Genomic DNA, 27,796 nt, shown 5'->3' on the forward strand with positions numbered 1-27,796 from the left:
GCGCTACAACTTTTCCATTTAATCATTGATACTAAAACATTAAATCGCTTCTCTAAAACGCATAGCATGACCCTTTATCAAGGCAGGGATGCTTGTGTGATTTCCTATGAAGAAGAATATGTTGAGCCTATTTATTAAAGAATAGATGTATTACATGCATAGCTTTTTAGAAGGAAATAACTGGTATTTAATCTGAAGTGTATGAGAATTACCTGACAAGATCTCTACCTAATGTAAACCAGACTGACTTGGGCCAAGAGAGCTGGTTCAGCACAGCAAGCAATTTTCAGTTTCTCCAAATAGTGCAAAAACCTTGCATCTTAAACAAGCACTGTACCACATGCATAGGTCTCCTACTGATATATCAGAAGTCTTCTGAAACATTTGGTATTCCTGGTCATTTAGGTTTTTTGTGTAATAATTTCAGTAAAGTTAGTGTCTTTCTCTGCTTTATCAAGGAGTTTGGAAACACATTTTAGAGATTGCAAATCAAATGCAACTAAAAGAGCCCAAAGCTCTTCTGCTTTATTTTTAGAGGTTCTTCTTCCCAGTGCCTCAGTATGTCTATTTTTCTCCAAATAATCATGTAGCAAAATTGCTAGCTTATTTGGGATAAATCAAATGGTAGGTGCTTACCTGTAGGAGTACTACTGCGAAATGAAGAGGAGGGAGTAATTGGAGGGGTGACTGGAGGAGTAAGGCTTCCACTGCTGTGGCGAGGTGGAGTAGATACATTCCCACGGGACACTGTGCTTGACAAAGTCAAAGAGAGCTTCGGCTGAATCTTTTTCTTCAAAGACTCCTGTTCACGTCGAGCTGCATCGGTCATAAATCTAGAATAAGGACAATCGTGAGGATGAGAGCCTTGAAACACTGTCTACAAGCAAACTTTAGGTGAAGTATTTTTCATCTCAGTGACCAAACAGAGCTTCAGACTCAGCCACAAGTTCCCCTGCAACACACGGATTTCAAGAATACAAACTTCTCCATCAACAGCTCTTTTTCAGTGTTCAAGGTCTGGGCCTTTTACTTCAGATTTCAATAGAACTTACATCAGACATTTGTACCATGTGCAAACACACAGTTTTTTTTAAACTCCAACCAGAGATCAGCATTGCAGACAATATTATAATAACTATACTCAATCCTTTACAATAACTACATTCAATCTTTCTGTGAAAAAGTAGCTGAGTAGCTGTAAAGAGAAAAATGTCAGGGGCAAGCATTGAACCTGAAGGTCAAAGGGATACTATCAATTACACCGTGTAGATACATAATTTCCAATTTAGGATAATCACATAAGTTTTCTAAAAGTTTTAGACAATGTTGCCTCACATAAAAGGCGTCCAATTAAACTGTAACTCCTCAAACTAGAGTTTGCAACTCTAGAAAACCAAAGGAGGTCTCTCTGTAGAGCTTAGGCTACATGTTGCTGAAGACCTAATACAACTCAGACTTCATCTCTGTGGGATGCTGAGAGGGAATTTTAATTTTACCAGCATGACTCAAGGTGTGCACCAGTAATGCAGTAATACCAGTATTGCTACTTTTTGCATGGGATCTCTCACCTGGCATAAAAATAGCCTCTTTTTCATGCCAATTCCTTCCAAAAAAAAGGAATAATTGAAGTGAAAAAGACCACTTTTGAGCACCTACAGTCACACCAGAACACCTGATACTGCATTATGCTGATATTCAAAGCATTATTGCTGGCACCTGTATTAACCTTCACTTGAAAGGACTGGGGTTCTCCCACAACAGGATCTCTGCTACTCAGACTTCATGCATGTAGTATTCAAGAGGTATTTTAATCCTTTGTCTTCCCCCTCCATTGCATAAGGAGCCATTTTGAAAGATTCCTAAGAAGACAGGCTAAAGTAGACCACCTTGTCCATACAGCCCTCTGTCTTTCATGTTAAAGTACAAATTACATCTGTCAGCAAATAAACCAGTATTTGCTAGCACATGATACAGAATGAAAAGTTGAGTTACACCCAGGCAGTCATCTGACCAGGTTAGAGTAAACCAGGTTTTAGCCAAGACACAATCTTTACATGATCAGCTCTTGCAACCTTGGCAAATCATGAAGGATGCATTCAGAGATGTGAGGACGTCATGCAGCCAGTACGTTGCACTCGCCTTGGAGCTAGCTGTCACCTAGAAACTCACATTTGAAAACCAGTAAGGAAACAGAATGACAAAAATTGCCAGCAATTATTTGTACTGGACTAAGTGAGGGTGATCTGGCTTTCTTTCAATAGTCACACTCTCTTCAGAGGAGCCTGGAAAAGAGAATGAGACAGACGCGGAGATAGAAGCAGCCACAGAAAACAGATCTGTGGAGGAAATAATGAAGATACTGAGTTTTTTTTTATCGGGAGTATGTGGCAAAAGTTTGGTAGCAGTGACAAACAAGGAGCAGCAGAGAGAAACTGCCACAACCTGACCCCAACCTCTGCACCACTTGTTCCCTCACCAAAGGGACTGAGTGTGGTCAGCAGCAGTAGCAGGGGAGGAGAGATGTCTGGAGTGAAGTGAGCCTAGGAAAAGTGTAATGGGGGAAGGGGGAGGGAAGGTGGCTTTCCCCCCCTCCCCCAAGTGTTTTAGGGTTTTTCTTTTGTTTCTCAATAACCAATACTTCAATCAGTAACTAAATATTTATGCTATTGGCAAAGAATTAAGTTAAATTCCCCAGGTTGAGTCTGTTTTACCTGAGATAGTACTTGCTAAGTGATTACCTTTACTTCAGCTCATGAATTTTCCTGTTCCTGCTTCTCCTATTTCCCCCCGATCTTGCTGGGGCTGTGGGGGTGAGCAAGCAAGTGCCTACTTAGCTGCTAGCCAAGGCTAACCCATCCCTCTACCAAATTTCTTGTCATGCAACAACTTTTATTTGCTGTGTGACCAATATGACTTGATGTTTCTTATGTGAGAAGACGTGGAAGCAGCCCTCCTGTATGTCCAGAATCCAGCAGAGGACTGGAAGATCCACCTTTAGCTCCTGAGGAAGAGCAGCAGATCCTGAGGAGAGGGATGCAGAGGGAATACTGCCACACCAGTCATCTGGTTCACAGTTTATATCCTGACATTGTATGAAAGATCAGGCCACAGGCAGGCTGTACAAACTGATTCTGCAGACCACATACCACAACAACTGCACTGAACATGACCATCAGGTCAAATACCTGCCACAGCACCTGTAACATGGTGCTGCAGGACTGTCCAGTTCTTCTCTCACCAACAGGTTAAATTAATATGAACCACTATATTCATTTAGGCTCCACAGAAACCCAACACTTTGTGACTGCTTACAACACATGGGCAGTTCGGATGGAAGCTGACTTTGAGTCCAAACCTGACTGCACTTAGAAGAGGTCTGAGAAAAAATAGCTCCTGTAGAACAGTAAGGGGTGCCCAGGGAATGGGAAAGGAGAAAGGAAAAAAAACCAACCCTGAAAGGGGGATTTTAGACATTTGTGCCAAATATGAAAGAAAAATTTGGCCTAGATACAAAAAAACCCATCTCTTTTTTAAGAGATTTGCATATTTTAACACAGCCTCAAAACACTATGGCATAAAATTTTAAGTTCCATTAGAGCAATAAAGATATATCCTGTCTATCTATACCACAAAGCCATTAAAAAGGGGATCTTTTGCCATGATACGTAACATCAGCACACAATCTGCAGACATTAATCAACAGGTATATGACATGACAGCTTATCTTTGCTGAACAGAGCCAATACATCATGTCAAACCCAGAGATGACATTTTTATGAAGTTAATGTTTAAAAAGCAGATATCCACAGTAACAGTTCAGTTTTAAATTTCTCTAAACAAGGATGCAGATATTACTGACAAAGCAGTTACCAAACAAAGCCTAAATTTCATTCAAGAAAAAAAGAAGTAAAAGGATCTCAGTAAAACGGGCATTCAGTATACATTTGCCTTTCTCTAACTAGGAAATGTCTAATTCACTGTTTTTGGAATTTGTACCATGATGTATGCTTGCTTCTGGATGGGAAGCCTTATTCCTTAAGAAAATGTTATGGCAACATTATAAATCCTTGAAAACTTGGAAGATAACCTCAACTGTGAGATATTAAAAGCAGCAGCATGAATGCTGCTATTTAACAAACTCAGCCACAAATAATAATGTTAAAATAATATTGAGGTATAACCAGTCTGGTTGAAGTCCATAAAAATCAGGAAAATTTGAAGTTATAGCTGAAACTTCTCCCTGCCCTGTGAACTCGCTCCCATTTGGGCTAAGCATGTTGGCTATATTCCAAAATGTCATTTGTTGTCTACAGTGTGAACCTGAGAGAGATGGAAGGCAGAGTCTGTTGCGAAGTTCAGTTCCTGATATCTCAAATATGGAAATATGGACTTAACCTTTTCAGAGCCAAATAGTCCCATACATGTTTGCTAGAGCACTGGCAGTGCTAGGGTTTTGAAAAAGAAACTTGTCTAAATGGATTAAAATAAAACATTTTTTTGTTATTTTAACTGAAATGCAATATTAGGCTTGTGCCTAAGTATGGTGGTGTTCTTCAAAGCTTACAATACAAGCGTTTTAATGATGGGTATAGAGTGACATTTCCAATACAGGCTTTAATTTTCATGTTGAAAGTACATTACGGTTGCAACATCAAGTGCTCAGAAAGGAAACATGCTGGAATTAACATGGAATACTGGTGTCTAAATTACACGACTGCACACAATTTTCCCTGCCTCATTTAAATCCACAAGATATGTGGGAAACAGAATATGAACTGCAAACAACAAAGGCTGCTGTAAGACCACTGTGATTAAATCCCACCTCCTTGCTTAATAGTGACTCTTAGCACCTTCAGATCCACCTCCTTGCTGAGCAAATCTACCTCTGCTGTTTTCAGCTCTGAACTACATAACCCCACCCCTCCAGTTCCACCACAACGCAGATTTTACTCATCTTCCCTGCTGCATAGGATTCTGTTTACACCTCATAAACCTCTTTCTCCAAATCCAATATACCACATAGGTGCAGTGAAACAAGGAGAATCATTCAGTTCCCAGCCATTCACTGACCCTGTTTTGAAAAGCATGGTGTTCAGGTTTGTTCTTGTAGACGGTTCATAACATCACGGAGGAGCCCACTCCTGGAAAGAAATCGCTTCTTCCCCCATTTTTTCTTTCCTTGCCCTTTCACCTTCCTAATAATTCAACTCCCTGCTGCAAAACACGTAGGTGCATCGATTTCTGAACCAAGTGCTTGCAGCAACTTTAATAAACATGAACAAAATACAATATTTCCCCCTCCTCTCTCCCTGGAATGGTTCAAGTATTTTTATTGAAACTTTCCCAAGAAATTCAGCCTGAAGGAGACACCCAGCATGGAAAATTTCAGCCCAAACAGCTGAATGTTGGCAACATAATAAGCAACTGAAACACTCTTATAATGGAAAGTGTTGCACAACCTTCCATATAGGTGGCAATATAATGTGAACAGCGTTAGCTGTTGTTACCACCATAAAAAGTCACAAAAAACACAGCTGATGTTCAAATTAAAAAAAAAAAAGAAAAAGAAAGAAAGAAAAAAAAAAAAAGCCTTTTCAAATCAAACCTTTGCAACATTCCTAAGTCTTGTCACCCACAAAAGCTTTGGGATCACGAATGAACAGAAGCAGAACACAGTCTCCCAGAAATTTCCTGTTTGCTATTAGCATACACTGACTGTTTCAGCATCGTGCCCCAGTGTGACTCATATGATGATGTCAAAGTTAGTTTATCATAAAACTCTTACTACACACAAACCTAAATCCAGAGTTTCACAGCTCTGGGCTCACACAATCGGATTGAGGGTGAGGGTAGTTATAGAAATGAGTTGCAAATAAACTGAAAGATTTCTGCAAATAAACTGAAAGAGACTTGAGATCTCACTTGAGAGAAAACAAAACAAAACCAAACCAGGTTGCTACTCGGAATATATCTTGCTAATAATGGCCATCAGGGTATGAGGCGCCCTCTCCTCCTTCTCCTGGCTCTTACAGTTTGCTGATGCAGGAAGATAGCCCTGCTTGGACCAGATCTATTTCTATGTCCAGAGAAATTCACACTGACAGTGAAGAATATGCATCACAGCTACCTTGCTGGATCTCAGTATTAATCTGCTACATTTGGTTTCTTCAGGATCTAGTCTCTAAAACACAGATCAACAGAGGAGATGGCAAAAATCACATGCCTATCATTCTCTGGTTACTGCATACACACACAAGAGAAAGTAGGGGGATTATTCTGAGTTTGCAAACCAAGAAGATTACGCTAGAGATGCTCAAGCCCATGACTGCTCCACAGCACTGTCCAGTTGCACACATGCTTAAAAAACCCACCGTGTTACCTAACAGTAACATATATACCCTGTTCTGTGCCTCACCACTGGCCAGTTACTACTAGACCACAATGGAAGAAGACAGCAGAAGAGAATTAGTTCTGACCTTCTCTCATTATCACACAAATAATTATGGAAGAACATTGATAGTAACATTCAGTTCATGTTTGCCTCATTTGGCTGATCTCTACTGGGCAATGCCCAACACCTTCACCAGAACATGAGAAATCATGCTGCTCAGATTCCACTAGTCATATTGCAGCAGACTACTCCTTAACCCAACACCTGGTCAACTTCAAGACTGAAAGAAAGAGAATTAAAAATCCATTGTGCTACCTTCTGGCTGTATTATATTTAGATCAAAAGTGGTTGAACTTACTTGACAGATTGGGCACACACTACCTTAACTACATACTTAACCACATACATACATGAAAGTCACACATTAAATTCTCTTGTTACTCTTTACACCTATCGGAGCAAGGTGCTGGTTATATCTGCTTTTTCCCCTCTATCTTTTCCCACTTTTGTCTCAGGTGTTTGTACAATTCTTTGTCAGTGCAGTACCAAGAGAAATAAGAAGGTGAGGATAGCAATTCTAGCTCCCCATCTTCCTCATCACATTAGCAGTGTTCAGGGAAAAAAAAGCCAAACAGGCCATGATGGAGAGCATCTCTAGCTGTGCAGTATTTTAAAACTTCAGACCACCTCTACTTTGAAGAGAGATTCAGAGGGTCCCCTTCTCAAGGCAGAACCCCATGTCAGTATGGTAGGACTCTGTGGACCATAGCATGCACTAATGAACCCTTCAGGAACCGTCCTCCACACTTCTTGCTGCTTCTGCAAGCAAGGGCAAAGCAACATGGTTTGGTTTAGCTAACGCTGGGAAGAAGAGACAACTGTTAAGTTGAACTGTTATTGGGTTCAGGAGAAATCTGGTGAAATCTAAATGGTGAGAGTTCAGCAGCAGACTGTCTTGTCCCTTGGGACAGATGAAAGGCTGTTCTCAGTTGAACTTCACAAAACTGGGCCAAAGCAAAGATGATCAATGCCTTGCCACACTGTTTATGTGATAATGAGGGAAGAAATATACAAGCAAGTTTCATAACGTCCATTAACTCAAATTATTTGATGAGCACCCTTGAGCACTTTCACATTCCATTCTTTGTAGTGTGGGGGAAACAGAAGTATTCTGCAGTTCTGTACAAACCTCTCTTGCCTCACAGAAGCTATCAAGCATTCAGTTTTTCTTTAGAGATCTTCCATTACTTGTTCCAATTTTAGCACAACCCCAAGAAGCAATGTCAGTGTGAAAAAGCCACATTAAGATGCACGCATAATCACACTACTTAGACTACAGAGTATTTTTATAATGCTAAAACATGATTTGTACAGAAGTCCCTTTTGCTTGTTTTTTCTGATTTTGCAAAAAACTAAAAAATGTGGGAGTAACAGCATGAAAGAATAATCCCTTCTCAATTATCCCCCCAAACCTATATCACATTTCACAACAGGCACTAACCAGATCAAACAAACCAGTAAAGGGCATTTCTAAGCTTCTGGAAAGAATTCTTCCAGCCCAATATTCATTGCAGAAACACCACTCATCTAAGCTGGTCTTCAGCATGGACATTCATCTGATATCAGGTCTTACAGAGAAATTCAGTGTTCACTCTCAGTGCCAGTCGTACTCAGGCTCATCTATCGAAAGCTTTCCCTATCTCCTAAATAAGTAATATTTATGACAAACTGACAAGTATCTTGGAGAGACAGGAGAGAATCAGATCTTTTTTTATTATTAGTCTTCCGGATAATTTATTGCTGGTACAATTCTTTCATTTCCATTACTCAACCTGTTTTCCCAAGATGTAAAAATATTATCACCACAAGATCAGCTATAGGGTAATACCAACTTTTCTGAATATGTGCATCTTTGACAGATGTAGTAGACATTATTAGGATGCACATGTACCTTAAAAAAGTAGCTTAAAGCAGACTTCACATTGTATTTCTGCTTCATCACTGAAAAAGACTGGAACACAACATGCAGTTGTACTCATATTGCTGACAGTAGACTCAAGGCTGCAGCCTTAGGAAAACTGTCCAATATGAGCAAGAGTTCAGTGGGTTTACTTTAATTGTCTGCTCTTTACACATTCTTAAAAGATACAATAAGGCACAATAAAATAGCCACCAAGTAGATATTTTGTGCTTTTAGCATGGAAAATTGATTCAGAAGATTGAGTAATTTCATATTTAAACATATGTAAGTGGAGCTAATGGATGGTGATGTGCCAAATAATCTATTAATACTCAAATGGAATAAAACCAAAGTAGCAATTGCCTAACCATCCCAAACAATATACTTGCCTGCAGTAGAACACATGTGTTCATTCACTGCTGATCAATACAAGCAGTGTTAAAAGTACTGGAAAGGAATTTAGTATCCCTCTTGATTTCAGGAAAATACATACAAAAACATCAGCATGAATTACGTTTCTTAGTTAGGTTAACATAAATCCCAAACATTGGATATAAGCCCTACCTTCCCATTTCATACCATTTCATATTTATTTAATAGATTTTATATTTAGCACATATTTAATACATTTATTTTAACATTTTCTCTTTGGGAAAGAGGTCTCTTTCATCTGTGTTTCACACACACAGACACACCCTTCTGTTAGCACCATGCTTACGTTTATTTTACTATATCTACTTTTCACAGAACACCAATTGTAATTTTACAATTTAATTGTAATCTTTAATTTACAATAAAAAAAATAAAGAAAAATTAAATCAGTGTTGTATGTTCTCCCCACCATAAAATGAGCTGTTTACTTAGAAATGAACGTTCTGTTCTGAATTTTCCGAAGAAGGAATTTTTTTGGTTTTTAGGTTTCTGTCTGTTTAAACAACAAAGTAATTTGGGCTTTTCTTTCTTGAATTTGTGTAGATCATGCAGCAAATGCAAAATCCAGGACTGCATTTTATTTGTTTTTTTTAGTTGACAGAAAGCATGCACATTGGATAGACAACATTAGAACAACCATGCAATCGGGAAAGATACAGTCTTATTTTAGCTCTTTCACTCAGAATGAAAAGTCATTACTTATCCCCCAGACTCATAACTGGGACTCAAGGAGAAGCTCACATCATCTTTCTACCGTTGTTAAAATAAACAAATGACATTTCTGTGTTTAATAGGAACAAAATTAGTGCTCACCCAAATCAAGAGAGCAACAGTCATTTCCAAAACATTAGAAACATATTGCTAGTTCTCTTCCTTCCCCCTCCCACTCCTTCCCCAGTTTTTTCAACCCTGTTTTGAAGTAAATGAGTGAGTTTCAGAAAGGAGCTACAACTTATCTGCAACTTCATGTAATTTCCATGGAGTGAGGAGCAACAGTTAAGCAAAAGACATACTTCAAGGAAGTAATTAGCAAGAAGGCAACCACTGTTTGGCATGATGTTGTCACCTCTGTGACAAATAAATAAGAGTTTAAGAAGCTGTGATAAGCCTCTCAAGCACATCCGATCAAAGTGCTCGATGCGCTGTGCTCTGCCACGACATCAGCTTATTTCTCATCCAACTAATTTCAGAGTTTTGCTATTGGCATAAAAAAGGAGCATTTGGATGGTGTCAAACACACACTTGCAGACTAGATTTTCGCTGCAGCAAACCCTGCCTTCAGCACAACGGAGCAGTCCTTGCCTCAGACATCATCCTCCCCGCACTTACTAATGGGCTTATTAGGACATGCATCAGCCTTGGCTTCACGTACAGCCATTAGTGAACAAACCAGTCATCACCTGCTGCTAACAGCCGATACTTTATGGGTTGTTGCTTAATTAATTCTTGAAGATAACTTCATGAATCCTTACATTTCAGTTCATATCCTACAGGAACATTGTAATGTCATACAACCATGCAATGTTACAGAGACCAAAATGAGAATCTTAGCAGGCATCAGTAACATGAAATACAAAGGAGTATTTGTAAATTTAAAGTATTTTTAACACATGATTCTAAAATTGCACTGTGACAGTTTTAAAATTTGCATCACATGTACAAAACCCCCACATTAAACTTTTTAGTATGAAGTTACTATAGTGAGTAAAGATGGTCTCACAATAGACTACTGATGGTACCTTTTCAGTAATACTCTAACTTAACCTATCAGTTATTCAATTGAAATACTGTAAATATTCTTATTTCTCATTACATCTCTTACTCTATGCTTCCACAGGGATGAAGTGCAAAATTCTTGAAGGCAGAGTAAAAATTTATCTTTTATTTTAATGGTAGGAAAGTGTGGTGGGAGTTAAATTGTATTTGCCTTTTTATTTGTAGCAATTGTGAACTTAAATAAATTTCCCATCTCCTTAGAGAAGATGGAATTAAGCTGCTCACAGAATAAAAATACGGGGTCTGCATCTCCTAAGTTTGACTTGAATCTCAAAATAGTTCCTGTGTGAGACTAAGTAGTGTACCAGCCCTGCTCTGGCTCTCTGCACAGGCTCCAGTATTGTCAAACTGCCTAGTTCCAGTAGGATGTTTTACTTTCAGATGTACTTAACCTAAAATATCGTATTTTTTTCCATTACTGGTCCACCCTCTCTCCTTCTTGAAGAGCTTATTATAACTATTTATGTAAAAACAATTTCTTTCAGTCAGCCTTACATAGAAATAGATCTGTGTACGCATCACATGCAGTTTTACTGTTGGGCTTGGTTTGGTTTTATTGATGCCTCAAGGACTTCCAGCTTTAAGAAGCAGGGAGCTGAAATGTCAGATATTTTATTCCTGTAAGGTTCCATTTAAGTCTGGGTATTCTTGTGTCATTTCATACCGAGTTCTTCTGAGAATTCAAGTCAACACCCAAAGACAGTTTCATCAAGCAAGAATTTAAGAATAGATATTATCACCAAGCATTGATATTGGCTATAAGGAAGTCTAATGTCAATCTGCATAAATAAGCTAATCTTTGGTATTTTACACAGCAGTAGTCAAACACATTAACCAACACATTTTTCAGTCTTTCAGAAATGTATCGCATACTGTCTGCAGTGGCTCCTCCAGCAGCATCAGTACAGTGAACAATCCAGAATACCCGTTCAGTAAAAAGATGGTAAAAAAGAAATGGTAATAGGCTGCATAATAAATTAATTCCTAAAAGCTATAGATGCTGATTTTCTTTCGAATACAGAGACACTAATGTTCCTTGCAATGCATTCACTGTTTGATTTTTAAAGAAGGAGTAAATCTGTTTCAGAGAACACCAATACAGAACACGACCCTCCCATTGAGAAAGAGCATTCAGCTGAAAAGATGCTTTCCCAAACTTCAAATCTAAGTGAAGATTTAAATGGAGAAGCATTTTTAAAAACTGATTTATAAATCTGTATTCAGAGGACTGGGTGGGGTAAAGCTTATAATGGAAAATTGCAGCAATCTTAGCATTAGGAATGTGAAATGTCTGGTTTTAATAAACTAAATTTTCAGGCATCGTGAGTTGTTTGGAAGGATGATAGCAACTTACAAACAACCCAGCCCCACTAAAATGGCAAACTGAACATTCTCAATCCTTCAGTCCCTGCTGCAATGAGTCACATGTGCATAAAGTAGCCAATACAAAAGATTCCTCCTAAAAGGCCAAGAAAGTTCAGGTGAAGATAGACAAGGGAAAGTGGAAAAGGAAGATAACCATACAGTGTTTTCACTCTTTCATAAACAAAGAATGAACTCTTGTTTCCGTAATGACATGCTATTTTAAAAATGTACCTTTCTACACTTTAAGCTGATTTGCCTGGAGGAACAAATGACTGGAGAAGTTAACAGTTCATTATATAATCACTGTATTAGTAGTTTGGGAAGGTGAGTGGGGGGAAGTACCTAAGAATCAAGAATAACTCTCGAGGCCCCATTATTCATCTGTGAGATATAAAAGCAGAACACTGATTTGCATTTTGAATTTTTGCCCGTTAGTCTCAGGGTGCGCTACTGTACTAGACCCAGGCAGCACGCATGTGAGGGCAGTAAATCCCCCAGTTTCGCTGAGCCTAACCAAAACCATTCCCTCGCGGCCCTCGTCGGCAGCCACCCTCCCACCTCCAGCTCTGAGCGATCTGATGAAACCAGTGACACCCTGCTAGGATGCGGAAGAAAAGGACTGACATCTGAATAACTAACAATGCGCTGCCTCTCAGGCAGACAGCAGGGAAGTTCCTTCAGCACTGTTTGATCTGCTTCACTGGCATTATTGCAGAAAGACGGTTTTTCATTAGGTAAGGGAAGAAAAACCCCAAATCCAAAGTTGTAGATGCAGCCTCCTAAGTGAGATAACAAATGCACTGTAACACAATGATTGAAGAGAAAATAGATGGTATAATACAGAAAGGTTCAAGACTTGCAAGTGGAAAAAAGTATAAATGACTATTTTAATTAATTTCCTAATGTAAAACACAGCTGTAGTAATGTTGGCAAATATCACCTGCCTGTTTTAAGTTTGTTAAATGAAATCATGCTCTTTAATTGGGTCTTAATGCACAAAAGTATGTTTTATTTACTTTTTATTACAATATCAGTATTTTAACTTTCAGTTTGCTTGTGCAAAAGCTTTATAAATTACTTGAATCACTTAAATCTGAATACTATAATCTGCAGTTACAATGTACCAGTTTGAGTTTCAACAATTAAATGCCTTTTTTGTGGACTCCCGCTGCTATGTGAACTAGCTGTAGGCTATTAAAATAATGAGTCCGGACTGAGTCATCTGATCTCAGTCTTGGTGCAAAGCCTGAGGAAAAGGACTTAGCCCACAATTCCTAGTCTGTTTACCAGACTAAGACCAGACTGTTGGAAGCATTATCCTCGCGCTCCCTTCCCCCTCCGTCGACTGCACTTGGCCAGGGAATACGCGGTGTCACAGAGCCCTCTGCAGGCGGGTGACGCCCCGCCGCCGGCCCGGCCCGCCTCGCCTCACGGTCACCGGCCCTCACCTCACAGACACTGGCCCCAAAAGCTACCAACTCACTCGCCCTTCCTTAAGAGCTGCCTCTTCCAGAAAGGTCCAGAAAGAGCTGTAAGGCCAGGCGAAGTGGGAAAGCAGCCGCTGCGGGAAGGTGGAAAGTCCGTGTCAATAGCATCTGTGAATTCGGGATGCCCCAATGATCTCACTTTTTCTAAGTATGGTGACATGAGTAAAGGGGACTTGGTGCATGTGGAGATCCCCAAAAGGCTCCTCACACCATGGCTCCTAACCACAATCAGGTTGCACACCATAAAAATACCATGGTAGATTTGGACACCCCAAGGATACTTTAGATAATCTGGCCTCATGGAACTCCATAATGTGAAAATGTCAGTAATAGTAATGAGGAACAAACCCTGAAATCTTCACCTACTTTACCTTCAGAAACATCACCAGCAGCACCCATCACAGAAGGAACAGCAAAACCACCCAAACTCTCACATCCTCTAGAGGAATTCAAAAGCACCCACTTTTTATTTTCGACAACACAAAATATGTCTTCCTATAATGACACGTGTATAAAATACATATACGCACGCATATGGCATGTGCACATGGTGCTGCCTGAAGCAAAGTTTACCTCAGCTCAAACGCCAGCTGGTATCCAGGGACTGCTATATTCTATATTATTTTAAAGTTAGTTTGTCTGCCAAAACGTATAATTTATCTGCTTCCTTGATCTTTCTACAGTTTTTGATGCTGTATGAATACGTAAAGGGAAAAATAATTAAATGGAGAGCTTTCTCTAATGAATCTCCACCATCATCATTTCCATTTACCATTCTTCTGGAAAAGATCAGAGCTCAACCTTTTACCCTTCTTTCTTTACACTCCGATTACATTTAAATGTATTATTCATCCATACTTGCATTTCTGCCTTGTTCTCCAACAACTGTGCTACACCCAAGTGATGTGTATGCTCTGCATTATCAGTATCATTCCATCACTCTTTTTGACTTAGGGTCCTTTTGATCTCGGCCCTTTCTGTTTCACACCTCTGCTTTGGGTTACGTCTTCTGCCCCAATTAAGAATTCATGTCCTGAATTTAAGTAGCACTGTACTGTTCCTTGTACATGTGTTCATATATATATACACACATGCATGCACACACATATATACATGTATACACACAGAGACTATTATATGTATACACATGAATATATGTATCTGTATCAAACATGCATATTCTTGTTTTCATTTTAACAACCAAGTGAAATCACTGCTTTTAAGGGTCAAAACAATTTAATACGAAGTTTAAAAAAATCGTGGCAAAGGTAATATGGCTTTTGGAGAGCTCTTATTCATGCAGCACATACCTAACAGGATTCAGCACACACAAAGGAGTTACCAATTTGTGTGGTTCCTGATGGTTCTCTAAGGTAAGCCCTGATGAAACAATCTTCTGATGAAACAGAAGAGGACCATAGCATTTATATGAAGGGAAATATTCTAAGCCCTGTAAGTTTTTAATATGCTTTAAACTCTAGAGAAGTTTGCAAACGCACGTTGAGAACATCTTTAAAGCTCGCAAAAAAGAAAGTAAGAAAAACGAAACTGAACTATGACTCAAATTCTGTAATATCACAATAAATTGTGATGAGGTCTGACATGAGTTTTGAATTTTTGAGGTTGTTAATAATAAGACATGATACCATGCTTGCAAAACATTCCCTTGCAACCTCTTCTGCTTCTGGAAAGGCTGGCAAACAGAGGGGAATGTGGCAGAGAAAATTCAGAAACAGCCTCAAAACACTGCTACCACCATCTCCATTCTTCAGTCAGTGCTCTGGTATCTTGTAATACATATCCAAATTCCTGTTATATTTCAACTACTTGCAAAAAACTAGTGTAATAAAACGCTTTAAATGCAAATTACTGTTCATCCTATGTAGATCCTAAACCACACCAACAACCTGTGTGCAAACATTAGTCATGCTGAGCTGACCAGCAGCAAGACTTGAAACCTCTGGCCCTCTCAGTTCGCACAGTGGTTCCCACAAGCGTATGCTTAGTGGTTCCTTGATGGTCTACAAAATTACGTTAAACAGTAGTTCATTAGAAGCCAGAGGGTAAAATACACAATGGTGCAATGGTCTGAGAAAACACAAAAAAAGCTACGCTGGAGAACCACTGTCCTGGTTGAAAGGCATGGGCCAGGGTTTGCTTCTGGTTCTGCCCCCAGCATCATACATGGAACCTCTGCGAGGACATCTCTCAGCTGCTTGTGTCACCCAAAGCCTAAGCTGGGCCAAGTGAACCCTCGGTGAGGGGTAGTCCTCTCATGTCAGCAACATCACGTAGAAAGGGAGGGTGGTAAAAGGCAATGAAATAACTTCTTGTTGGTTGCTTGTCACAAGTATTTCACAAACTTTGTTTTACACGTTAACATAATATTCTTAAAGAAAATCAAACAAAACAAACCAAAACCAAAAACCAAATCTCTGGGATATTGATTTTCAGATTTACTTTTGTTCACTGGGGCTAAAAGCCTACTAAACCTTCCTGGTCTGCCTACCTTCCAAGTCTGCCTTGGCATATTCCTGCCACATAAACTACCCAAATACTGAAAGACTGCAGAGATACATGTCCTGGGTTTTTTTTCCTCAAAACCTCTGTCAGCCACCAGAGGAGTCATTTTACAGCCTACAGGCCTGAAAATGAACCTATGGGAGAACCACCTATGTAAGAACACCTATGTAATGACTGCTGTCAATGTAAGTCAATAACTAATGCTTTTCATTCATCAATCAACATCTGTGGTAAAAACCACTTTTAGTATAGTGTGCTGGCACAAAAACTTTGCTTCCTGCACCTCTTCAAGCAAGAGCTTTTGATCTAAAAATAAGTTAATCCATGTCCTCAAAAATGTTTTAGCTATTTCCTTAAAATGGATCCCCCCCCCCCCCTTCTGTATTTATCAATCAAAACAACTCTAAAGGCTGTTCTATTAACAAGATCAAGGTAGAGCTCAGACCATGGAATGGATTTTTAAAACCTAATTTCTACAGAAATGCTGAAATACAGTGATAATAAGTATTTCGCATTTTTTCTTGGAGCTGACTTCCTAGAAATTCTAAAAGACAGTTCTCATCAGTCTTTCACAAGTAGGGGGGGACAAAGAAACAGTTCAAAGAAGGAAGCAGCATTATTTTTAACACCTGCAAACACAAAAGTTGTGTGATGAACTGTCTTCCCTTAATCACTATCTTTTTCCTTCAATGCCAGTGTCCCTTCTTCTGGACTAACTGTCTTTATAAACCAGGTTTTAATTCATGGAAGCCAATTTTTACTTGAACTGACACTTCCTTATAATAAGCTCTCAGCATGACTAAACAATACAGGGACAGTACTTTGCAACAAATTTTACTCAAGATCTTCTAAAGCTACTGGGCTTTTCTGGATCGTTCACCTGCCCTTCGATGCAGACCCTTTTCTATAAAAGGAAGAATTCCAAAATTGCCTTTATAGTATATTCCCATGTAAGCTGTATGCGAACAGTCACATATAATCAGCTAGAATGCTTAATCTCCTTTCTACCTCGCCTCCCCAATAAATCATGTCTATTCTGCTGCATAATTGAGAGGAAAGAATAACAAAATCCTATAGGCGGGTCCATACCTTTTTTTAAAGTGAAGGCTCATAAAGGTCTGGTTTCTTCAAGGCAAAATATGAATTTAATAAAAACATTAATTTTGTAAGTATGAAAATATGAGTTATTAATTTAAATGAAAACCAAAACCAACTTCTCATTGATCTTGGGATTTATCTGAAAGCCTTATTTGTTCCTTGAAAACAGATTGAGTGAATTCTTCATAGCTATGGAGCAATTATTACAAAGTTGTCAAATACTTGAACTTACTTTGATAACCCTAACTGAGATTTTCAGATTAAATGCATCAGAATTAAGCTGGATATTGCTGAACATACTCCTGAGCAGGAGAAGTCTTTACCCTACCAGCATCAAAAGACAGAACAGATGTAATATTTTTATTTGCTTTTGCTGCAAGTGATTATAAAGCACTTTAGTCTACCACAACGAAAAGTAAAGAAAAATAATTGAGAAACATGTATTTGTGGTAAAACCTGTGACACTTAGCACCAAATATTAACGCTCCCTCCCAACCCCCCCAAGTTAACTCCTTCCCTCTTAGGTAATAAACTTCACAGTGATATCGGCTGATCTGTTTTTGGGGGTGACAGAGCAACACCTTGCTGGAGCTGCTCAGCACCATTTTTATCTTCCTCTCCCATTGACACTGTAGTAATTGAAAACACTTGCACAAGGGGCTCAGCAATGTGTAAAATCAAACACAAACACAATCAAGCTTCAGTGCTGCTCAAATCCTGCAACGTGGCAGAATGAAACCATCAGGGTCACTGCAATGCCTGGGTGGGAGCCAAGGTGCAGAGTGAGATGAGAGCACTACCATGGGAGGACTCAGTACTGGGGGTGTTCACGTTCTTGCCAGGAGTGACTCAAATGAGTGTATGGCAACCTGACGGGACAAGACGCTGCAAAGGTGAATTAAAATGTGCAGAACTGGGCAAGATAGAGAGAAGTTAGGAGTAGTTAAGGTGGGTGTTTCACTTACAATAGTTCCATGATGCCAGAAAAGGAGGGTTGGTTAAAACTCAGCTACCACAATGGAAGCTCAGGGTTAAGAAATAAATAGGTAAAAGAACATTCTTGTTCCAGACAGCTACCCTCATTTAACTGTCCCTAAATCATCAAGATTAGGAAGATGTTGCCCAATTCTCCTGTTAAAAGCAACAGTGTATCCATGTACGCCCAAGAAACTTACTAAGAAAGCTCTCTATACCTGACGATCATCTGACTCTTCCAGGAACTTCCCAGCTGGAAGGGAGCATCACCCTTGCTTAGTCTAATCTGGCACTGCACAACTGGAGAAAAGCTTTAGTACGCCATATGCCTCAGTGTATCAGACTGCTGAGAGAATGGGAGCTCCGTAAGAGCTGGCACAGTTTATGGGGTTAAAGACCAAGCTACATCACAGACTGCTCTCCTATCCTCCCAGAGGTATTGCTGCTAACTGTTATAGACCAGAGTGTAATTTCAACAACACCAATGCATTCAAAATATGGGAAAGGACAGGTGATGAGGATTAAAAGAAAATAAAATTTGAGTGTCTTCAGCACAGCGGAGGAAACCCACACCACAGTGTCAGGATTTAATGGCAGAAACATGAACACAAAAAGCATAAAATTTAAAGCAAACTGACAGAAAGTAACCACCCCTCCTGAACACTAACCCTCCTGTCCGCCGACCCACACTACTAATGTAGGAGTGGAGGAGGGCAGCTACTTGGAGTAATATTAGCAGTTATGAGGAGATGAGAGCTAATGGAAGAAACAGAACGGTTCAATCAGCCATGACATCAGGCTATCAAAAACAATCTGGCCATTATCACATTAAAAATCCATTCAAGTAAACAAAACAAAAATAGAGATGAGAACAGAAAGCTCAAGACTCACTTTACCAATAGATTAATGACTGTCATTAGCTGGGAACACTCTAAAAAACAATCTATACAATCTAAACATTACCCATATTAATTGGCTGCCTCTGCCAAAATCTGGTGCTGAACCAGATAGACATGTTCTGCTGATTTCCTTTCCAAGAGCTGATGCAGTGGTTGACTTGTCTTCTTAAGCCTTTGGCTATCACAGCAAGTTAGAAATTGGAAAATAACTCTTCATAACTTTTAGCCATTAAAAAAGGAGCCTCCTCCAGAGCATGCAAACACCACAACAGCCACAGAATGGAGTCTGACAATTTATTTTAGATGAGCATCTTAAAAAGCTTTTAACTTTTCAAAGAGTAACTTAATGATCCATTCACTGTGGATTCTAAACATACATAAAGATCCTTACTTGTTAATAAATAGAGGAGTAACACCTAATGAATGGGAGTTGGAAACATTCTGATTTAAAATTTGAAAAACCCCAACACCTAGTTAGCAGTAAGGAAGATTTACCAAGTGAAACCAAGTTTGTCATTTGGCTACAAACCAACATTGCATGTTTTTCTAAAATGTATGCTCTACTTCAAATCACAAGTTACACAAGTTTGGGCTATACCTACACTGCAAGAGTGCAACTCCTCTGCAGAAGTGGTAAGGGAACCTTGTTGCCTGTGTTACACCTGAAGTAAGGCTAGGTAAGCCTCTACTATCAAAAGCTTTGCAAACCTTGGTACAGGATAATGAATATGGGGCCTGTTCACAGCTTTTAATTGTGAGTATCTATCTAGAGCCATTTCAGGGAGCTGCTGCTCCATGAGACAAGCAGGCAACCACTGTTGTGTGGTTGGGAAGATCCTCCTTGCCTTAGCTACTAAGATCAAGTTAATCTTTCCAAGTTCCCAACAACTCATTCCCATGCAATACACACAAACCTCCTAATATACCTCTCCAGCCTGATGTACTTCATTTACCTAATCTTGCTGGTTTACACCACTGATACTGCCTTTGATGCAGAAATGGGCTTAATCCCAACTACCTCCTTGAGAAGCATCTCTCTCCTCCACTGATATGAGGAAGGCAGTTCAGCCTTCCCTGGGGAGTCTAATCTCTAGTTTCTGTGAACTCCTTCTTAATGTAAACTACTAGATATTATTCAAGAATATACCACTGACCAGATTAGCACTCTTTTATGTTGTAGTTCATTTTACCCTAGACATTAAGGGTTGTTTCCCCCCGGCCAGTTTTTATTATAAAACTGAGTCAATTTGCCAGGGAAATTACATAGAAGAGGAAAGACAGAAAAAGAGAAATCCAAACTTCCCAAATAATACATAAGACACATGGTGAGTGGTGACACTTAAGAGTCTACAGAGTTGGCCTCTAAACTATATGTTGTTTGAATACAGCTTATCTCCTGAGGCCACAAGTAAAAACTGCCTTCCTGCTACTAGGTACTTAGGAAGAAGTATGCAATAACTGTAAAAGAGAAGGCCACATGTTTGCACTTCAGGCAAATTTCAGAGTGCTTCCTCTAGCTTGGAAGACATAAGGTAAGAGCTTTTCTTCCAAAATGGTAAATTACAAACCATAAAAGATGTATAACATCAATACTACAGTTGTCTTCACATGGTGGTTTTCTGTTGTCATTGTGAGACTCTGTTGCCATCATACGGACTCAATTTAACAGGTGAACAGAACATCAAAACATGTCCAAAACAGCCTTTTAAGAAACATGAAGAATAGTTGCTTCTGTGGTGGGTTTGTTTCACTTTTATTTTTTTTAAATGGAAAACCTGGGGATAACTGGGACAATCAGCATAAAGAACCGTAAAGATTTAGCTCTCCACGTCTTACTTATTTCCGCTTTGGAATAAAGCGTTTTCAAATATTCTGGCTATTTCACCACTGTTGTTCTTGGTTTTGCAATTCTTAGTCAAGGAAACGAACATCACTAAGAAACTAGTAACTACATGTGGGAATAAACAGCTGAATCAGAACGTACTTTTCCCATTCCTCTATCATCATTGTCCAAGAACTGACGAAAGAGCTCACAACTGGTTTCTCTGTTGGGATAATCATCACTTCTGCATTCATAAGATACTATCTCACTGTCTTCTTTTAAAGATAAAAAACCATTAAATAATTAAAACCAGGACACATAGGACTCTGATGAGAGAAGGGGGTCGGGGGGTGGGGGCATCAAGGACTAGTTTGAAATTTGGTATAAAGGTTAAGCCGAGTCTGGGAAATTCTGAGTTTCTTCTTACATGCAATTCAGCCAGTGAAACAGGGAGATACCTCTTACAGTGTGAGAGATGCCAGTTCAGAGAAAGAGGCAACTAATTTCATGTTTGCTGGGGAAACCTCTGCTGATATTTCAAACAAATTTAGCTTCTCTTTTATTTACTTACAGGCAAAACTGCTTTACAAGAAAGCATCTAGATCTCCCTTTCCTACCTGCTTAACTCAACTGGGGATTGCTCTCCAACTGTGCTACATAAACATGACAGGGGAAGGCAAGAAGACAAAGTCTACACCAAACAACTCACTACCTTCAATGGCAAGTTAAGAAACTTACTGCCCAAATAACAAGCTCTTGCAGGAAATTCCTTGGCCTTCGAGTCACAATTTGCATTGTACAGTTTCTGCAGTGCTTGCATTTAACTGCAAGGTCATAACGAATCTGAAGAGAATAATTTGATTTCTCTAATGTTAATGCGAGTTTTTCTATATGTAATAGTTAAATAACTTTTCTTCAGGTCTTTCCTGGGTTTAAGGCTATCTGCTTTCACTTAAGGAACAGTCTTCTGCCAATATTTTTTGGTACATTTGCAACTGCTGAACAATGAAGTGAAAATATAATTGCTAACGTGGCTTAACTCTGGGATAAACACATTATTAATAATATTTTATTTAGGTTCAGCTGTATTTTTCTGAACCTTTACAGAATTCTTGAATCATGGCATGTTAATGAATTTTATTAGATTTCACAAGTTGCAGAAGATGTCTTTTATCAAACTAACTCCAAATTTATTGCTGACAATCCTTTGCAACTTACACCCTAATGAGCAATAAAACATAATTCTAACAGGGGCTGCTCTTAGTACATTTTAGCCTAATCTGCTACAATAGATTTGACTCTTAAGTATTGAGCTTCCCATCTAGAACCCCACAGCTATTTTCATGCAAAAGACCACATCAACAATGCATTTCTGTAAAGAATGCAAGGGGACCTCTTGTTCTGCTTTTACCCTTTCAGGACTTGATTATTCTCATATGTTATACATTGCACCTGGAACTAGGCAACGGTATATCCATTTTCAGGTTCCAAGTTCCTTCTCCACTTGTTTACCTGGTCCTCCATTCATCCAAAAGCACGGCAGGGCTCTCACCATTGCCTGGGGGCAATTGGGCTGGCTAAACAAAAACTGATTTAAAAACAAATCAACCAACCAACCAAAACCATTTATGTGTAAAGATTGCCAAACTACTTTTAGGGAAATTAATATAACTTCCAGGACAAGTTATACATTCCTCATGTAAACTCCCTCAGCCAGGGCACATAAGAAAGCAACACAGGAAAGTCTTGGGACTCTGTCCTCCTCATTTTATCTCAAAAGCATCTTCTAACCATGTAACACCCCCCTACCCCCCCCCAGCTCTCAGATAGTTCTATACACCCTTTGTGCAATTTTGAGGGTAAATCTGAAAAATGACCTATCAAAACCCAAGCTACTTTCATGCACTACGTTAGTTTTACTGGTTGTCCTGGGTTTAGCTGTAAGTTATTTTTCTCCTCCTTAGTAGCTGGCGCAGTGCTGTGTTTTGGCTTTAGTCTGAGAACAACGCTGATAACACACTGATGTTTTAGTTGTTGCTAATGCTTACCCCATTCAAGGATTTTTCAGTCTCTCATGCTTTGCAAGTGAGGATGGGCACAAGAAGTTGGGAGGCTTAAACCACAACACTAGGTTATTTTCATTCTTCAGAATTTTTATGATCGGCCAATGGCCTTGTGATAACTGGCATTCTGCTATGCAAACAAGATGAGATGAATACTTGCAAAAAGTCACTCAAGAAAAGCTGAAAACAGGTACAGGTTTCTGCACCCAGTCTTACTTTTTCTCATGTTGTCTTTCAGAAGAAAAATGCAAGATTACATGCTGTTATAAGCATGTAAGCATACCTGCACCGTAACTCTGGTCTTTCCATGAAGTTAAATTGTGGAAATTTAGGATTTTATTCCTGCCTCCCATCCAACAAACCTGCTATTTTTTCATAATGCAGCAGCCAAAGCTAATGATACTTTTAATGCTGTCAAGTCCCAAACAGTCCTTGCAAATGCTGTAACATGGGGCTGTTCCCTCAGAGAGCACCAGGCCACAAGAAACTTCCCCCAAGTGAGGATAACAGTATCTGATGGTCGTTCCACCAGTAACTAGTGCATTATCAGGAGTGGCAGACAGACATCTGTACTGTGAGCAGGTCTCTCATATGGGTGTGTGAATACAGAATGAGTAACACTAACCAAAGTACATGTTCTGCTAGTGTCTTGTTTTACTGCAATTCTGTCTTTGTTTTTGGTTAGTGACATTAAAAAACATGGACCACTTCTCCATAATGTATTTTGGATTCCAAATATGATGAAGCAAAGTCTGCCTGTATTTTAAAGCCAATATTGAATTTAGTATGTTTATCTTTTCCAAAAACCCAGTCTCATTCTCAAGTATGCCTTGGATCCAGGTAAGAGGTAACATCTGCAAATATGATTTATTTCTCCTGGACATCGCCGTTTTCAAAATAGTTCATCTCAGTAAAAACTGAAAGTCATCTCTGTCTAACGCCTGCTGGTAAGCCTATGCAGATGTTCCAAGTGTCTTGTACCAGCTCCCACATGTCCCCTCCTCAGCACTGTCGTTTACACAAAGCACTCCACTCCCAGAGCAAGGAATGTCTTAATACAGGCTTGTACCCCAAGTGCAATGGTCCTAAGTCATAAAGGAGTGTTCTCATGGGACCCAATAAAAAAGCAAATTAAAAAAAGTAAAGAGAGTGGAGGGGAAAGGCCCAGTACATTACCAGTATTGAGTGTCAGAAGTTAATGACACTACAATTACTGAATAATTATTTGAAAAAACAAAAGTTATTGAAAGAAAAATAATTTTGGTGACACAACATGTTTTTATAATGGTCCTGTGAAGTCCTTGAAAACGTTACTGCTGATAATCCTCTTTACCACTTTACCAGACCTCCCGGACCCAGCCTGCGACTCTCCCGCCATCCCTGTGGAGGTGATGGTTTTGCAATCCCCCTGGCTGGCATAACTCCCCGCTGCTGTCAGGCAAGGCGGATGGTTCCACCTTTCTTTCCACACCAACCTGCCTGTTCTCACCACTGTCTGTTCCCAGCAGAAGTGTTTGTGTGCTTGTGGGCAAGCTGGAACATGGACTTGGTCCAAATGAAAGCTAACCCAACCAAAACCACGTCAGATGCACAAAGACAGCACACAAAGGGAATAGGCAGCCTGAGCAGGGAGAGGCAATCACCCCTTTCTGCAGCAGCCCTGACTTATGCCAAACAAAAGTGATGACAACTTTAGACTGACTTGCCTCATCAGGAAATCTCTCCAAATATTCCTTAAATAAGTTTTTTCACATGACAAGTCTTTCCATTGCCTGTTCCCATACTCTAATCCAGACACTGGGCTGGACATATACCATGGGAGTTATTTCTGAGATACACTAGAGAAAAGGAAAGGACCTAAACTGTATGAAATCCTAAAAGCTGTTTGTCACCATGTCATTCCCCAATTGTGAGTCCACTGCACATCCAGCTTAAATTAAAAAGTTAAGAACAGAACTAATGAAGCTGGATTTCCTGAGGACATGCAAACCACTTCCTTCAACTTCCTACTGCAATAAACACCAGCTCCTTCTGCAATTCCCTCCTCTAGTCTTAATTTTCCTCTGTGACCCATTTCCCTCCACATTTAGGCCCAGATCCTCTTTCAGTGTTTATAGCTGTTTCAACCACGACTGGAACCTCAGACAAATCTCTTAAGTATTCACTATCCCACTGACTTTCAATAGCTACAATGTTCTCTGAAAATGAGGCCGATGCAAAGGCTTCTGCAGTTGGTCCTTCAAACTGCTAGTCACTTAGAAATGCTCACGTAAACTTCTGACTCTTGGTAAAGGGCCCAAAAGGCCCACCTCAGCCAGTATCCCTGGGAAACCTTCTGAGGATGGGCTGGGGTTTGCACTCAAGCTAGACCTTGGCTCTCACCCTCATCATAGAAACGGTGCAGATAGTGCAGCAGCAAACTTCCAACCCACCGCAGAGAGGGAAAAGTTTAAGCCTGTGCAACTTTCACACGCAGAACTCAAGTATGACCCATCTGTAAGGCATGGATGAAGTGGTCAAAAAACACCATGCCTGAATCCCTTACCATGTACTGCCTCTGATGGAGCAGAGGTCTACACAGGACAGAGTAGTCCAGCTGGAATGTCTCCTTGAAGAAGCTGATCTTGCATGGCCCTGAAGCCAAGCAGATGTGTGGGATGCCCCTTGAGTGAGGCACATGTGCTGCTCCTCAAAGATGCGCAGTTCCCAGGCCGACAATGTTATGACACTAGGGCACACAGAGAAGGCTGTGGTGAGCCACACCGTACCACACACAATGTTTATACACTCTCATGGAGTATGCTGTCCTTTTCTCTGACTTAATAAGCCTTTTAAGTGCTTCTGAAGTGATACTAAATAACCAAACCCAGTAACTACTTTTAAGGATATATTGTTATTGACATGTAGAATTCTTGCACTGGTTAGATAACAAAGTGATAACCCCCCTTCCCCCCAAGCTTTTCTACCAATTTGTTATTTTAAAAGATGTTTCCAAGGTAGAAAAAAAAAATCCCTGTTACACTTTAATACCTACTTTCTAACATGCAATTTCAAGGGCAAATTTTTTAATGGAGCATTTAAGATGCTTTCTTAAGAAGTCTGGGTCTTTGATACTAAATTTATGACCAGTCATTGCTTGACAGTTGTAATTAATATACTGGGTGATTTTCTGACTTGCTCTTCCAAGAGACGTTATTATTTGTAGTCTGTCAGCGTAACACATAAATTATGAGCCATGTTCACCTGTAATGGACTGAAATGAAACTTCAAAATTGACATTTATGAAGAAAAATGAAAAAGCCCTTTCCACCATGAGAATGGGCACTGCACGCAGCCTACAGCAGACTCAGAACGGAAGAAAGTTTAAGTTATGTATTTTGCAATACCTGCCTGCCAAAACCAACTATGTCCTTAAAAATAGATTACTCTTTAGTCACAAGATCTCATAAACTGGGCAATGTCATGCACGATTAAGAAGGAGTTTTACACACACCGTAATTTTTTCTTGCATACTGAGCAGTAGTTTGCAGTTATTTTTCAAGACAGTTGTGCATATGAGTGCACCAAGAATGAAAAAAATTACCTCCCTGAAACAGAGCATGAGCTATTCTTATGAAAATCCCGCACATATAAATGGGTACATCTTTTTACCAAAAAAAAAAAAAAAAAAAAGAAAAGAAAAAAAAATATAAAATAATTCTACCTAATCTTGTCTTTCCATTGGAAACCTTGTATAACATGAAATTTCAAACCAAAATGAATCAAGATAAAACCAGGGGCTATTTAAACCAGACACACACCATCCATGTACCTTGATGATGCAGACAGGAAAAGTGCTGTGTGGAAGAACATGCCCAAACATTCACTAGACACTAATTTGCAAATCTGAAACAGCCAAACAGTCTTTCAAAGCTGCTGACCATTCTGTTTGCAAGAAAAGAGGTGTGCGTATGCTAGCTTTAGAAAGCCTAAACATTCATGGGGTTTTACTCAATAATGCAAGTAAACAGAGAATGTGCAGTATGCACTTTGCCAAGTAAAAAGCAAAGAAATTTTATTAAATAAAGACATCAAAACAAAAAGCCGGATGAAATGCCTGAAGTAAGTGCCATGAATCTGTACTACTGGAAATGTCTGGGTATGCTAAGCATCCCCATGTTCCACTAACTTCAGGTGGGAATTTAGAGGAATCGACTGCATCTCCAAGGTTACCTCTGCAGAGTACCCACACTCGTGCAGGAAATGCTCTGGGGTCCAAGTCTGTGTCTCAAGCCGTCACACACACCGCAAGTGCAGATGAGAGAAACAGCTAAGCTAAGCATGTACTACCAGATCATAGGGAAAGGCACCTTTTAAAGCAAAGAGTGAATCCTGGGTTTAATCCTGGGTTTCCACCCTAATGGGCTGAGCAGGTGAGCTGTGTGGATGAGGGGGAGTTCTGGTCTAGAGATAAAGTGTAAATATACCTGATCACTATGTGCACCCTTCAGGGTAATGCAACAGTGCGACAGTTAACATTTTTGAGGAAAAAAAATCCTTAACATAGATCAGAGAAAACAAAGTTTTAGACCCAGGCAATGCAGAACACCTTCAACTTATACAAGTACTCAAAATCTGATAGCTTAAAAAAGCTTAAACCACAAACCTAAACTGGGAAGATCAAAGTTAAAACCAAACCAGATTTTGTCTTTTTTCATAATTCAGCCTAAAATAAGTGAAAACACCAATGTTTAGCTTTAAGTTTTATGCCAGTTTTTTGTCTTGCTCCCATAAGAAAACCTAACTTTAATACTTCCAAGTTTTAAACTAATCAGAACATTCTGACAATTTTAGTTTGGAAAATATGCAGTGTACACAGTTCCAGGGAATAACCCTGCAGGGCTTTTTTGGTTTCATTTATTATGCAACGAACTTTACCTCAGGCATTTCAGTCAGAGTTTGGAGTAAGGGAGTCTGGTTTAAGATTATCTGTCACTGCTATCCATACCCATCTATACATTACTCT

The 27,796-nt window shown here is 39.5% G+C and overlaps 1 protein-coding gene across 1 annotated transcript in view; it reads right to left on the reverse strand.

The window, feature by feature from the left end:
- The window catches only part of JAZF1 (JAZF zinc finger 1), a gene marked incomplete at its 5' end in the record, with an annotated part of 86,273 nt that overhangs the window by 27,918 nt on the left and 30,559 nt on the right, over nucleotides 1-27,796 (reverse strand). Inside the window, one exon of the mRNA XM_010009852.1 lies at nucleotides 637-833. Coding sequence (XP_010008154.1) covers nucleotides 637-833 — 197 coding nt within the window. The remainder of the gene's footprint in view (nucleotides 1-636; nucleotides 834-27,796) is intronic.

This window comes from Nestor notabilis, unplaced genomic scaffold (genome assembly GCF_000696875.1).
Source record: "Nestor notabilis isolate BGI_N333 unplaced genomic scaffold, ASM69687v1 scaffold260, whole genome shotgun sequence".
NCBI lineage: Eukaryota > Metazoa > Chordata > Aves > Psittaciformes > Psittacidae > Nestor > Nestor notabilis.